Raw genomic sequence first — 14,977 nt, forward strand, 5'->3', positions numbered from 1 at the left:
GAGGGTCTTGGCTTTGAAATGCAAGCTTTAGCTCCCCTTCCCTCGTCAATAATTTTCATTAGAGTACAGTTCCCTAACAGACTGCTGTGGTCCAGCTTCATATTTACCGTCCAGACATGAGAGTGGTATGAAACTTATATCATCTAACACTTGGCAAGAAAGCGAATATGTGTATTCCCCAAAATGTCAAACTATTTCTTTAGACCTGTGCAGCTTAAGAACAAACCACTGTGCAGTCCTGTAACTTAAAGTTCAAGAGGTCAGTTTAAACTGAATAAGTCGACTTATTCCTGAACTTTTTCCACCGATGTCTTATTTTTCTTAATTGGTGCTTTGGGTTTCCTCCCTTCGAAATGAGGGCTGCTGTGCCACCTTTCTAAGTCAATGACATTTGATAAATGTTTTATGAATAACTTTTTTGTTCTCCATACCTCTAATTAGCTGCAACTTAAGTGTGTGGTAGTCATGCAGGGTGGAGAGGTGAGGAGAGGTGAGGTTAGGCCTGATAAAAACAAGTGGTTCTTGATCCGTGTTCACCACATACAGTGCCTGCACTGTCTGTGTATCCTGGATTTTCAGAATAGATGATGATGATAGGTAGAGAAGCCAGGAGCTGAAGAACTGCCACAGAAAATTTCCTCTGCTGCTTTTCATCTAAATTGACTTTCCAAAAAAGAGGATAGAATCATTTTAATGTGCGTAAGAAATCCCGCAGATTTAGATTTCAACAACAACAACAACAACAAAAAAGACCTGAAGATCCATGCGGCTTGCAGTATGTCAGAGTTATACAAAACCCATAAGTCCACATGAAGTTTTGGTGACAGTCATATGGCAAAATTCACAGCCGCAGAACAACAGAACCATCAGAGGCTCAAAGAAGGGGGATAGTCCTGAGTAATGTCTGTCCTTCATCCAGTCTGGCCGGATCCCCCTCCATCCCACGGACTGACAGAGCCAAGGAATGAGCTTACATCGCATGATGTTTTCACCGACTCTATCTGAGTCACTCACTGCTTAATGTGTCTGCTATTCTCAAATAGAATTTAAAAGTGAATCACAGCAATGACCTTTAAGAAAATAAGCCATAAAAAGAGCAGGAAAAATATCTGGATTTGCAGAGTAAGAGCGAAACCTGTTTTAGGAGTTGTTGTTGGATTGGTGTTTGTCTGTGTTGTGTCCACAGAGCCACAGAGCAGCCCGAGGGACACCTGCTCAACCACTGAGGGAAATGCAAGCCTGCCCAAACAGGTTAGAAAATGGGTGTTTTTGCAGACATTATTGGGGTAGTTTACACATTTGTGGCCATGCCCTCATTATGAAATCCATGCTCTTTCCTTCACTTTAAAAAAAAAATCTGCATTCATTCTTTTCTCCTGCCAAATGCTCATTCTTTCCTTCCACGCCTCCTTCTTCTGTCCACATCCTGCACTTCTTCCACCATCACATCTCTTGCTATCACATGTTCGGCCTCAATAGAACCTGATCCAGTAAATTTTCCCCCTTCCAAGGTCTGCCTCTCCCTCCTACCTGCTTTACTTAGACTGACCTTTAGTTGATGCTATCGCATATCAAGCCAGACAGGTGCGCCCTGTTAGTCACGACCATCACCCGCAGCCCATCCTGTTTTCCACTACCCTCTGTTTTTCATTTATCATTTATCTGGGCCTCTGGCACGCTTCAGTGGTTACAAAAAAAACCCAGCATGATTCTGGTTCTCTGAGGTGCATTCATAACATTTCTCTAGATACTGTGTGTCGTTGCATAACAAAGAGTAGGAAGGCTGAGGAGGTGACTGGTCAGCACAGGACATCGACTGCATGAGAGGGACTGAGAAAAAGGAAAAGTACTGAACTAGCATGGAGGTAAATGCACATGAGGAGAACAGCAGACATATGATTTTAGACTAAGAGAATAAGAACATTGGGAGGAGATGGATTAAAAAAATATGCGTTTACAGTTTTTTTCCATTCAATCACCCTCTCCACCTTCTCTCATTCACCTCGCTTTGCCTCTCCTCTTTTGTCTGCCTCTAAGTTTAGGAACAAATACGTTCATAAATCGACTTCTTCAGTGTAAACCTCTTTAAAATCCAGAGGAAAACAATCCCTCTCATTCATCTTTCCTTCCCTCCTTTGTGTTGGTATATGCCTGTGGAAATCGGACTCTTAATATCTGTGTTAGAGAACCAAACCGCTGCTCAGTGGTTCAGAGTGAACAGCCTAATACAACCACATCACTGAACATGTCTGCAGCTCCAGTGACAAATACATCCAAGACCGCAACAACATACGCTTTCTCTCTCTCTCTGTCTGTCTCTCTCTCTCTCTCTCTCTCTCTGTTCCATCTGACTCCATCTCTCTCTCCCCCTCAATCCTGAATCCTCCCCTCTTCTATCTGTCGGCGGGGTTTATCTCCATCTCTATGTCTATCTTAATGTTTATCTTCCTGTCTGAGTCCCGCTGATTCCTGGCATAGACTGTCCTATTCGGGTTTGTTTACTGTTGGCGAGGGTCTGCTCTCACACTGCTACTCACACAGCGTGAGCCAGATGTGATATGGTGTTACGTAACTCTCAGATATAGACCAGATGGATGTTGTTCTGTGTAACTACTACATTTACTTTAATGGACACTTGCTAGAATGAGGTGCAGTGTGTGCATGAGTACTTATAGTTGTGAGCATTTCTGAATTTACTTCAATTTAAAACAAAGTCATGTGTTCTCAACAAATGTCAGAAATTTTAACCTCGTTCAGTTTTAAAATGTGAGTTCGCTGAACTTAATTGGTTTGTCTTATGGGTAATGATGATGTGCAACAACCTGTTTTATTGTCACAGAACTCCAGAGAACAAGTTCAGTAAACTTGAGTTGTTAAATTGAATCAACTGTTCAGTCAAAGAGACAAATGTTAAAGTCACACAGTATTTGCATCTGCACCAGTTTGAAGAATCAGTTTAAAGGATTTTCAGCTGCGGTTTCTGTTTGAGCTATTTTCCACCAGAGTGAGTGTAAAGACATGAAGCTTCTCACAGTAACATTCATAATGTTCTCGTTATCATGAAAGGAAACAAACCTGACTTATCTGAACACGTATTACCGACAGACAGCAGGATACCAGCATTTATGTTTGCTTCAAACTACAATAAAGAAGGGTCTCAATGCATGCTGGGAAGGCTACATAATTAATAGTTAATATGTTGATCATGTTTCTTTAGAAACTTAATGAATTGAGTGAACTCTCAGCAGCGCTTTCATTCAACTTACCATTTCAAGTCAAAATACTTCAAGTCAGACCAACTCATGTTCACATGTTCTGAAATGGTCTGAAAAGAGCAACCAGAAATTTTAATAGAAAAATATGTAAAACTTATGTTAAATTATTGAGCAAGCTGTGGTCAGTGTAGTCGGCTCTTTATAATAACACAACTTTGGTTTATAACAAACTATAATGTAGTTGTTGGCAACCAAATTAAGACACACAACATACTTTTACAGTTTGTAGTTAATAAAAGTTAATAAAAGCTTTGTCAACAACGTCTTCCATGAAAACCTTTTTATATTATTACAACTGTGTTATAACTGTGTTTAAACAGCAGCCTTCACTTATTGGTCTCCACAGGATGAGCTACAATGACATTATTATATTTATTAAATTTGCTCATAAATGCTAAATAAGGGGTTAAAGTCAAGTGTAAAGCGCCAACCACTTCAATACATGTTTTTCCATTCTCTCATATGGGGACATAGAGTCCATACTGTGTCTGTATGGTGAATGTTCTTTTCATATCGTGCTGGCAAACAGTGGCAAATATTATCATGTACCTGCTACGAAGCAGGTTAGATGTCCCTGTGCCAGCCTTCCCTCACCTTCCTCCTTGTCTTTGTGTTTACACCCTGCTTGTTTTTCTCCCTTGCTCCTCGCCTTTCCGTCACCCACAGTACTGTACTTTTCAGTGAAGGCGTGGGAGTTGGGGAGAGAGTGAGCTAATACTCACAGTCTGATTAAATGGTGGAAAAGAGGGCTGATAGAAGGAGAAGGGAGGAGAGAGAGGGTGAGGGCTAAGAGGAGGTGGGGGGAGAGAGTTGGTGGGTTGAAAATGAAGGGGTGGGGGGAAAAGAGGTGAGTATAAAAGCCTTGCTGTCAGGAATTAGGAAATATTCCTCGGGAGAAAATACACAGAGAGATATTTCTGAGACTTCTTACTTCATCACTATCATTCACGGTAAGTACATGAAAACAAATAAACTTTTAAAACCAATGGCAGGTGAAAAGTAGAAGTAGTTTATATCTTTTAAACAAGCCAAAGCTTATTTTTTATTAGGTAATGGAAGGATGCATGTTTAAAATGTTTAAATATAATGCTGCCATCCTCATAGTACAGTAGGCCTGTGGTTTAATGCATAGTGTTTGTGTAAAGAGTGAAGAGTACTTAGTATGTAGCCTTGGTTTGGCCCTGTGCTCTACCAGGATCATGCCAGTGGTTTTTTCCAATGAGGTGGACACATTCTGCCTCCAGGGAGGAAAGCTATGAACCCACCAGGACCCCTACAAAAAACTCTGTAGACACTGTTGTCAGCACCTCACACACACACACACACACACACACACACACACACACACACACATACTTGTACTTCTATCTTTGTGAGGACTCTCATTGACATAATGCATTCCCTAGCCCCTTACCCTAACCTTAACCATCACAACTGAGTCCCCAACCTTAACCCTGACCCTAACCTTAACCTAAACCTAATTCTAACCATAACTCTAAAACCAAGTCTTAACCCTCAACATGTGATTTGAAGGTGTCTCAAAAAGTGAGGACCGGCCAAAATGTCCTCACTTTCCCAAAATGTCCTCACTCTGTTAGTAAAATACTTTTTTTGGTCCTTACTATGTAGCAAGTACAAGTACACACACACACACGCATGCACATACAGACTTATCTAGCTGTGCTTGCCAGTCTTGGAAGTTTCTTTTTGAACTTTGGGCCCCAGGCTTGCTGTCTCTTTGCCTGCTGCGAGTCTGGGTTCAACTGAAGCCAAGATATGCCTGAGGGGCTGATGTTGCTAGTGCCGTGTGTGTGTGTGTGTGTGTGTGTTTATGTATAATGAAAGCTGCTATTGATGGTGAGAGGGAGGGCCGCTGAAACAGAATCCCGGCCAAATCCCACAAACAGAAGATGAGAAGATGGGGTTGAAGGCTTTTCTGCACTGCCGGCATCCAAATACAGCAAATACAGCGTGTGTGTCTGTGTGTGTCTGTGTGTGTGTGTGTGTGTGTGTGTGTGTGTGTGTGTGTGTGTGTGTGTGTGTTACAGACATCTGGCCTTGCTGTTTGTACAGGTGACACACACGTTACCGTAGTAACTCATAAATGGCTCAACATACACACTCATAGTGTGTATGTTCACATTCTTCATAATTACAGTCTATCTCCCTGCATTAAGTGTATTTGGACTCCATCAGTTGGCAGCTAGACGACTGCTCCTCTCTCATTGCTCTCTCCCACAAACTGAGCCTCCAGCTGCTGAATGGTGTTTGTGGACTGACCCTGACTTCAGTCCACTGCGCAGGAAAGACTTCTGGACTTATCTCAGTGAAAGTCTTCAGTCTGGTTGTGTGAATACAACTTTGGTTTGTGTTTGTTCTGTACAGAAATTCTGCAGCAACCTTCAGGCAGTACAGATGTATATCTATAGGATAGAGTGTGTCAGTTGTTTATGTGACTGTATGCAGAAAACCACAAGTACAGACATGGAGACTCTGCCACTTTCAGACATCTATCCCTGCTTGTGGTTCTCTCCAGTTTACCCACAGATTCAAAATCGTAGCCAATTTCTCTCTCTCCCCCTCTTTCCTTTTCTCCCTCTTTTCATATCTAACTATTATTTTTGGTGCTGACTTGACTCAATGAAACACCTTCCTCCTCTCTTCCAGCAGACAGACAGATAAACAAGCCCCAGGATGAGGAGCCTCCTTCAGTCTCTGGCAGTCTGCGCAGCAGTCTCTCTCTGCGTCTGCTATGGTACAGATCCTCCCCGACATCTTCACTTTGCCATCATTCAGCAGTCATTATCTATTTATAACCTGTAATATATCTGAATTAGACAGTGATTCATCATTTATGATTAACCCGATTCCATGTTTTTCCCGTAGACTCTCATGAAAGCACAGAATCCATTGAAGGTGATTAAATGTTGTCTCTCGTTTATGGAAAAACATGCATGCACTTCTAACAAATATGACACAGCCTGGTCTACAGTATAATGTATTCAGTCCTTATGTTACCCCGCACTAACATACCCTCATCCTTTATTTCACCTGACCCAGATCAGATGCATGAGGGGCATGCCTGACACGATTAAAACAGGGATTTTTGTCTAGTAAAGTTTTGTGGTTCCAGATTTGTTTGTGCCTCCAAACCGTGCCAACTCATTCATCACGCCACAGAGGGGCAACGTATACAACCCACCCAGAGGGAATGGCCTCGGCTTCAACCATTACAATTTAATGAGGTAAAACTCACAACCACAGACATGCATACAAAGCATGTAACCCTTCCTTTGTCTCGCGCATATGGAAAACCACACATCCAGAGAGGCAGGCAACAAAACAGATGCTATTTTAGATCACTAAGACAAAGCCTGAGTAGATTATCAAACACTTACATATGCTTGAAACATCCACTGACACAAACACACAGGAAATGCAAATGCAAAAATGTCTGTTTCTGATTACAATTCTCTTCCTTCTCCTCAAACTATCTCTGTCTGACACTCTATACCCCCACCCACCACCAACCCCCACACTCCCCTCCTTGTCCAGGAAAACAAAATCTCCAGCGGAGATGCGTGCAGAGACCTGTGAGGACTACTCTCCCTGCCGCTACTATGCCTATCGCCACGGCTTTCAGCAGGCCTACCAGAGATACTTTGGCGCCCGGACTCAGCCCCAGAGACCAGATGGGACTCGTCGATACTAAACTCAAAATATCAGTCTGTCAAACACACATTTATCATCATCATCTGGATATGAATGCATATTTCTACTTTCCACATAACACAAGTTTTATGTAATGTATGTAGTTGTTTTTGTGGCCCCTTCTGGATGTGAAATGACAGTCTCAGAAAAAAAAACACATTTTATAAACACTGAGATATCCAGTGTGGCTCAAATCCCACAACACCCCATCATTATACCCATGTAGAAATTCAAGGTCCATCTCTTGTGTAATCTCAGGATAACTTTTATCCCTTATTATCACACCTTCCCAGCATTTATGAGCTTTATGTGATATGCTTGAGTGAAGTGTTTTGCTCACTATCCACTAACCATTTCTTACATTATTCGCCTACTTATCCAGGCCAGCACTGCTGTCAGTGATTATTTCATTTGCTTTGAAAAAATAAATTTCCCTTTATTGGGTTTTGTCTTAATCCTGTTTATGTCATTTGATTGCCGTGAAGGTTTGTGAGAACATTCGAGATTCAGTGCCAGTGTTTGCAATGTGCAGCAAATGTTAAAGTGATAGTACTGGTCCAGTTTTTGAGACTGCACAAGATGAAATGGGGAATTGTAATGGTGCATGGGTTTTAAAGAGTAGAGCAAGAGTAGTATTGGAGGTGTAGACAAGTGAAACAAACTTATTTTTCTGATTTGTTTTACAGTAGCAGATTAACATGAAGGCAGGTGAGACTGGTCAGGAGAAATATTTTATAATAAATTATAAATAATACTTATAATTTCATTCAGAACAATGATTTGCAGTTGAGTCACCAGCAAGTCACTGTTGCTGCTCCAAAGTCTATAATTAAAGTAAAAGCATTCATGTAAAAATACTCCATTACTAGTTAAAGCAATTCTGCATTCAAAATTATACTGAAGCAAAAGCAAAGAAGTATTATCAATAACATGTAATTTAAGTATCACAGTAAAAGTACTTGTTCTGCAGTAAAATGTCTGTGACTGATATATTGAATATGACTTTATTAGACTGTTAATACTGATGCAACAGTGTTTAAACTTAGCTGCTCCAGGTGGACTTAGTTTTAATTACTTTAATAATAGTAATTTATTGGTAATTTATTCCAATGGGTCACAACCTAAGGGCTGGATCCCTTTAAATGATCACAGGATACATTTGAGGGGTGGTGAGATGATTTATGGGAGAGGAAAAAGAACAGACAAAGTTTGGCTTTATTTTTTGGACTTTTCTCTTCTGTTTGATTTTTCTATTTATAGTTATATGAATAGTTTGTTTTTTTAAAAGAAACCATCTGTGAAGTTTAGAGGAGGATAAAGTTTAAACGAGTTTAGTGGAGTAAAAGGTAGTATATTTGGCTCTTAAATATAGTTAAGTAGAAGTACATGTATAAGGTAGGATGAAATGGAAAAAGTCAAGTAAACTACAAGTATCTCACAACTGTACTTAAGTACAATACCTGAGTAAATGTGTTCAGGTTCTTCCAACCACTGGCCTGTTGAGGGGTTAGACAAGGACACATGCTTTTATTACTGGAAGCACACGAACGCTGCTGAATTTAATATGTGTACTCGAGATCTGGTTTCTTGTAATCTCAGGAGGAATCTGTGTTATGCACCACACATCTATGTGTCAGTATCCTCGCTGCTGCAGACATTCACAGACACAAAGACAGGTCAGCACTCTGTAGATGTCAGCATGGCACAGGCCTAAAAAGACAAAGTCATATTGGATGTTTGCTTTTCTATGTTGCCGCAAGGCCACAAACGTGTACAATTAAAGTTGCACTGAGGCTGAATCCTTGAAGTCAATCCCTGAAACGAGACAAGGCACCAAGATTGACCCAGACAGTGAAATTACAGCTCATAATTCTGTCAGAACCAGAACCAGAGCCTAAATATCCAGTCAAAAAAAGCAACAAGAAGAGAAAGAGAAGGGAAAGTCTATGGAAGAGATTTTCATATCATAAATTAAGGAAGTTCAAAGGTCTGGTTTTGGAAATGTAACTATGGTAATATGTTGTAAATAATGTGCCCTACAACATGATGTGACATGTTCCCTTTATAATAAACCAATAAAATACAAAAGAATTAGATGTTATTGAAATAGTCAAACATTCACAAACACTTTTCTTACAGAAAGTTGTGTTTTAATACAAATCAAATGACACATTTCACTCATTGTAGGAAGCTTCATTGGCAAGCCACCCACTTGCTTTGGTAAAAAATATCTTCCCACATTTCAAATTACCCTTCTACAAATCTTCAAACACTTTGGGTTTGCTTCTAAATCTCGTTTCTTCCTTTATGTAGGAAATCACTGTGGTGTGTAATAAAAGAGAAAACCCTTGGATTAAAATCATGTCACATAATGTGGGACGGTGGTTTCAGTTTGTATTACATGGTTTTCCCTGCCACATGGTCTTTGTGACCCAAATGTAAAAGTGTGTGGGCACGTACCGAAACTCTGACCTCTCCAGACTGCCAGCTGGCATTGCACTTCTAACATTTCATCAGACGAGTTATTATTGTCACAAAATCTGACAGCAGGTCGTCTGGTGATGGTGCAATTTCATTTTGCAGCTAAATTACATCATTCTATGTCTCTTCTTAGTGTTGAAGCAATTTTTTCCATAGTTTTCTTTCATCTTCAAGGAAAAAAACTATTGACTGTTTTAAGATGTAAAAAGAGATGCAGGTGCAAACAGTGATTCACAAGGACAATCTGGTTCCTCAGCAGCAGCCTGATTCACTTAAACAAAATGCAAAATATTTTTCAATGGAAGATATTTCCTGTTACCTGATGTCTGTGGTTGTGAATTTGTTTTCTCATCACCTGTGATTTAAAAACAAACAGCCACCTTTTGGAAGCAGATAGTCCACATTCTTCCTCTGTGCATTTGTGTGAAAGCAAACATGTGTTTTTGTATATATGACTTTTGTGGAGGTGTGTATTTCTGCGTCTGTGTGGGTGTGTGATACATGATTCCCTAACCAATCACATATCCACATCACAGTGAGGGCCGCATCTATAAACCGAGTGTGCATCTATGTATATATGTAAGAGAAAAGACAGAAAGAGAGAGAGAAGAGAGTGACAGAGCCCTCGAAGTCTCCAGTCCTACTTGCTGCTTGATACTGCAGACGGTGAAGAAAGAAGCTGAAAGATGAAGACTTTGGCCATCCTGCTCCTCTGCTCCCTGGCTGTCATCTGTCTGACTTCAGGTAAGAGCTGCACAGCAATATGTTGTATGTTAGAAGCAACTCTTTATCAAGACAACATCCTAATATTATAATTATTGTTATAATCAAAGTATTTCAACTTCAAGGGCTCTACAAAGTTTAAAATCTGTCCGACTGGTTTATTTGACTTCAGCTGAAGGAGTGACATTTCCTCGACTATGAATAATCAAATAAAATGAAATGAATCATTATTATTTGCATTTTTACCTTCATGTTTGACAGACACTGGCTCCCAGCCTGCTGGTGACCACCCTGCTCAGGAGGGTAAGATCATGATTCAACATTAGGATTTTGACTGTGCATTTATTCTGCTGCACGTTATGAAATCAATTTGAACACATCTCACTCAAAGATGAATATTGAAGGAGATGATTCCCTAGAAAACTTTTTAGATGCTTCTTAGGTAAATAATTGTAAAATAATAGTAACAATGATAATAAACAGAATTTAAATACATGTATTGCACTCTTTTACACAGTGCTTAAATTCTATCAATACATATTCTATTTGCAACATATGGATTCTACAAAATTGCTCTTGATTTCTGCTGAGCTGCTATATGTCCTCCTATCCTTCAAATATCCTCCATGTGCATTTGTGTTTGGCTCAGCAGGCCCAGTTTGATTGACTTCTTCTGTATTTATATATAATATTTATGTTAAATGTGCATGGTGTGCAGGTTTGTTTGTGGAGAGGGAACATGCGTCCACAGTGGTGAGACAGAAGAGAGCTGCTGGAGAGTTATCCCCAACCCAGCTGGAGAGGTATTTCACACATCCTCTGCTCTCACTTCTATTATAATGCAGCAGTGGACAGGCACACTCATGTACCAGCATCACATCAGCACAGTTCAGTCATGTCCTAACCGTTCCTCTCTCCACTCAGCCTGAGAGAAGTCTGCGAGGCCAACCTCGCTTGTGAGCACATGATGGACACGGATGGAATCATCGCCGCCTACACCGCCTACTACGGACCAATCCCCTATTAGACGCCAAACCATGACAACTCGTCACAACTTGTCTTTTCTTTAACTTGCATTATCACCTTTGAACTCAACTTTGTCTTTGCATTAAAAGCATGAGAGAACATTTCCCAATGTTGTTACAAAGGATAAAGATGTGAGCAGATGTGTAGGCAAGAGGAATGATACTGGCATGTGAATTTATTTCTTCACCCTGCATAAACCCTTGTCTCTAATCCTGTCATTTCAGCCAGCCTGTAGAGTAGTTTGATGAAATCAATAAAGATGAATAAAAGTCTGCTGTGTGTCTGCTTTTATGAGGCCCCACTTGTGTGACTTGAATGAAATTACCCTGGCGGTCACTTACTGATGGACTTGCTCACACAAGTTTTGGCCACTAGATGTCCCTGTTGAACATGAGCATGTCAACAGAAAAGGAAGCTTGTATGTATGGGCTAACCACTCTATACAATGGAGATGCAATCCAGAGTGCGTCATATTCATCTTTAATCAACACTTTTCTCCTCTAGCAAAGATTTTGAGTTAAGATGAGTGGATAGTTATCACCTCTATCACCTCTATCAGGCAATATTACATGCATGATATTCAAAACTTTCTGAAAGATATTTGTTCAGACACCCTCTTATTTAGTATATAAGAGAGGCAACAATCACAAAGACATTCTAGTGTCGTCAGATTAGAGAGGTTGTTCTAAAGTCCATGATAACCTGAATTACCCTTGTTGTTTGTGTGTTCATTGTAACAGCACAACCTGCACTGAAGAATTCAGGCATCCCCATTCAGGGCAGACCTTCAGTGTAAAGGGATGTGTTACTTGTGTGTTGTGTACATGCTAAAATGCCCATGTGGCTTAAAATAAGAGGGAAAGCCAAAGAGACAGAGAAGATCTAACTTAACTAAGGGTGAGGTGACTGTGTGGATGTACTGCGTTTGAGCATTTTGGATCCATAAATTGAGCACACAATTGACATATGGATTGAATGAACAGCTAGACTTAAGGGGTTTTCTTATCAACTAAATTTAATTTAGATCATTTTGATTTTATAAAATAAAATTATACTGTTTGATTTGCTCTGATTTAACGACAACATGGTGCAACAACATGAAAAGCAAAGAAGAGTCACTGAACAAATGACACAGATGATGGCCTGATTACTAAATGATGCAGTTATTATGTGCCTTATATGATGTTTAAAAATGTGTATAAAATACTTTTCAACCCCTTTGTTCTGTCTTGGCTCCTGATGAAGGCCAAAACATTCGACTTTGACTCAACAGATCTGATTAAAGAGGAGGTGTATCAAAAGTCAGGACTAGATCCTAATGCAATGTACTGAAGATTCTAGTTAGATACTCTTGGGCAAGCCAAAATTAAGGATGAATTATTAACTATCTAATTATTTTATTTTATTTGGCCTGGGCTTGGCTTGGCCAATTTTCAAACCATTTGTCTTTAAATGTCAATTGATGTTTTATTGTTACAGTTCTCTGATCTGTCCACAAGCCCACATGATCACACCACTGATGCTCCTGCAGTTGATAAATACCTCTACTGTACTTTCTCTAATCATGATTGTGTTCTCACATGTCACAGGTCCAATGGCTCGACACTCACACCAGGTACTGAAAGCAAAAATTCTATATTCAAATTTTTATTAATTTTGTAATATAAACAAATATGCAGATTATCCTAAGAATCACATGCCAAAAAACAAAACGTAACAAACATAGCCAACATCCTCATACACACACAGATATAGACATGCATCCTAATATCCCTGCATACATACACCTAAAGTCCTTTCCTTTTACTTTATTTAGCTTGACTATAATCTGTACAAAGTCCTCCTTGTCCTATGTTGTATTAATGTAATCGATCAGTTCTCAGTATTAATATACTTGAAAAAAACATTTCATGACCATTCTGAACGAGAGTATTTCAAATGAGGCAGCCTTGCCTGGCGGGATAGAAAGCCCCTTATAATCTGTGCTGTCTGTGAAAATACACAAATGGAAATGGTCATGAAAGTCTATCCTGCTCTGTGCTATTTTGAGGTAGATGTGTGTAGTACTCGAGTATCTAGTTAGACAAGTCTATGAAAACACTAATCTGTTGTGTAATATTCCAGCTTCATCATTCTATTTGTTTCTTCACACGTGCAAGAGGACGATACATGAAGTGGTGACGTGACAGAGAATACCAGAGGAGGTAAGACATAAGATCTACCCTGGAAAGTCCATAAATAAGACAAAAAAAACCCAAAACAAAACAAATCATGACAAAGTTTGAAAGAGGAAAGAAGAAGATGAAGAAGGAATGAAGAAAATGTAAGGACACTGTTAGAGTTACACTGATACTGGTGCCTCCGGACAGTCCTCTCTTTTGTTGTGCTTTTTCCATTTTCTCTCAATTCACATTAAACTGAAGCATGAAGATGAAACTATTTGATGTCAGTTATTTGATCTGCTTTGGACCGTCCCCAAACCCTTAGCAGAAAATGTTTCAAATTAAATCTATTTTATTATCATAAAAGGACAAATGATGCAAAACCCAATGAATACAGAGTTGTCAGCTGAACACAAAACATTACTATTGTCATTTGGATGAAGTCAAACTTGATTTGATGACACCACTTTAATGTCAGTATGGGAAACATATTGCTACAGAGATAATTCCTTGGCTGGGTGCAGTAACGTCCTGGAGCCCCTTTTTGAACAGAGCCGAGCTACCAGTTTCCAGCCTGTATGCTAAGCTAAGCAAACCAGCTGCTGGTGCTGGCTTTATGTTTACTGAGCAGATATGAGAGTGGTCTCAATCTTCTTATCCAATTCTCAGCTAGAAGGTGAATATGGGTATTTTACCAAAACACCAGGACTATTCCTTTAAATTTTCTGATATTTGTCCTAAAAATGGTTTGCAAAATATACTTTGTCTCACATTGTCTAAAATTGTATCATATTTACTAATTAATTGTCTAACTATCTGTTTTATGCTAATGAAGTAACTTTGATAAAATGTTGTTTCAGCAATTACTGGCTGTGATTTTAATCTGAGGAATTTCCCCTCACTTTTGTTAGCTTTAAATTTATTTCTTTATTTCCTCAAAATGCCAAAACCTTTTTACCTCGCCCTTTGGAGTTCCCCTTGCTTTTTGCCATGTTTACAGTATGTTCAGCAATCACTGAATAAACAGTGTTACTGTTAACTGAGACATGTCTGTGATTTGATTACTGGAAGAATGTGGTTTTTATATCCTGTTGATTTATGATGGTATTGTCTGTGTTTAGCAATGGAATGACTGGCTTATTAATGATCCCACAGAAACACCACAGAATTTCTCTGACAGGTGTTGTATGGGAGTGACTAACATGACTTGGCTGCATGAAGCAGGTTGATGAAGGTTTGTTCCTCCAGCTGCCAGTGGAGCTGCTCAACCAGTCTTGCATTACCATGTCGGACAGTGAAACATTAACCCACATGTCACAACTCTGATTTTACTGTGCACATGCACAACAACCTCCCTATACAACCAGACTGAAACTTGGAGCATAAAAAATATCAAACAAACAGAGGACAGACACAAATTATGGATAATATTACATAAAAGTTTATACTTTTGTCAAATATTAACATTAAGGTTTAATTGCACAGCAGCAAAAAAAAAAAATGTGTAAGTTGCCAAAGTTACTGAAAGCATGTTATTTTACGTTATTTTACATAATTTCATGTTCAACATGCAATGCAGTAATGAGAGAAGTATCATTT

The 14,977-nt window shown here is 39.4% G+C and overlaps 2 protein-coding genes across 5 annotated transcripts; both read left to right on the forward strand.

Moving 5' to 3' along the window:
- The first annotated feature begins 4,004 nt into the window (after window positions 1-4,004).
- Window positions 4,005-7,441, forward strand: mgp (matrix Gla protein). Of its 4 annotated transcripts, none has more exons than XM_071474439.1 (5): window positions 4,005-4,225; window positions 5,946-6,030; window positions 6,162-6,191; window positions 6,409-6,520; window positions 6,831-7,441. In XM_071474439.1, exons 2-5 carry the CDS (start codon window positions 5,970-5,972, stop codon window positions 6,985-6,987), a joined length of 360 nt encoding a protein of 119 aa, XP_071330540.1. In that variant the 5' UTR covers window positions 4,005-4,225; window positions 5,946-5,969; the 3' UTR covers window positions 6,988-7,441. The 4 variants fall into 4 exon arrangements, with proteins under 4 accessions (XP_071330540.1, XP_071330541.1, XP_071330539.1 ...); XM_071474438.1 differs by having other exon boundaries at window positions 4,073-4,225; window positions 5,943-6,030; XM_071474440.1 differs by lacking the exon at window positions 6,162-6,191 and having other exon boundaries at window positions 4,072-4,225; window positions 5,943-6,030.
- Window positions 7,442-10,052: 2,611 nt separating this feature from the next.
- Window positions 10,053-11,488, forward strand: bglap (bone gamma-carboxyglutamate (gla) protein). Its single transcript, XM_071474442.1, has 4 exons — window positions 10,053-10,211; window positions 10,452-10,493; window positions 10,909-10,993; window positions 11,115-11,488. Exons 1-4 carry the CDS (start codon window positions 10,154-10,156, stop codon window positions 11,215-11,217), a joined length of 288 nt encoding a protein of 95 aa, XP_071330543.1. The 5' UTR covers window positions 10,053-10,153; the 3' UTR covers window positions 11,218-11,488.
- Window positions 11,489-14,977: the final 3,489 nt, after the last annotated feature.

The sequence above is a fragment of the Trachinotus anak genome, unplaced genomic scaffold (genome assembly GCF_046630095.1).
Source record: "Trachinotus anak isolate AG129_WGS33_773 ecotype Australia unplaced genomic scaffold, CSIRO_AGI_Tana_v1 ptg000003l, whole genome shotgun sequence".
Classification (NCBI taxonomy): domain Eukaryota; kingdom Metazoa; phylum Chordata; class Actinopteri; order Carangiformes; family Carangidae; genus Trachinotus; species Trachinotus anak.

Excerpts from the sequence above, each read along its gene's own strand:
- mgp (XM_071474439.1), top strand. The coding sequence starts at position 5,970 with ATGAGGAGCCTCCTTCAGTCTCTGGCAGTCTGCGCAGCAGTCTCTCTC. Across the intron at positions 6,031-6,161 it reads CTCTCTCTGCGTCTGCTATG|ACTCTCATGAAAGCACAGAA; the intron begins GTACAGATCCTC and ends TTTTTCCCGTAG. Across the intron at positions 6,192-6,408 it reads AAGCACAGAATCCATTGAAG|ATTTGTTTGTGCCTCCAAAC; the intron begins GTGATTAAATGT and ends TTGTGGTTCCAG.
- bglap (XM_071474442.1), top strand. The coding sequence starts at position 10,154 with ATGAAGACTTTGGCCATCCTGCTCCTCTGCTCCCTGGCTGTCATCTGT. Across the intron at positions 10,212-10,451 it reads TGTCATCTGTCTGACTTCAG|ACACTGGCTCCCAGCCTGCT; the intron begins GTAAGAGCTGCA and ends CATGTTTGACAG. Across the intron at positions 10,494-10,908 it reads TGACCACCCTGCTCAGGAGG|GTTTGTTTGTGGAGAGGGAA; the intron begins GTAAGATCATGA and ends CATGGTGTGCAG.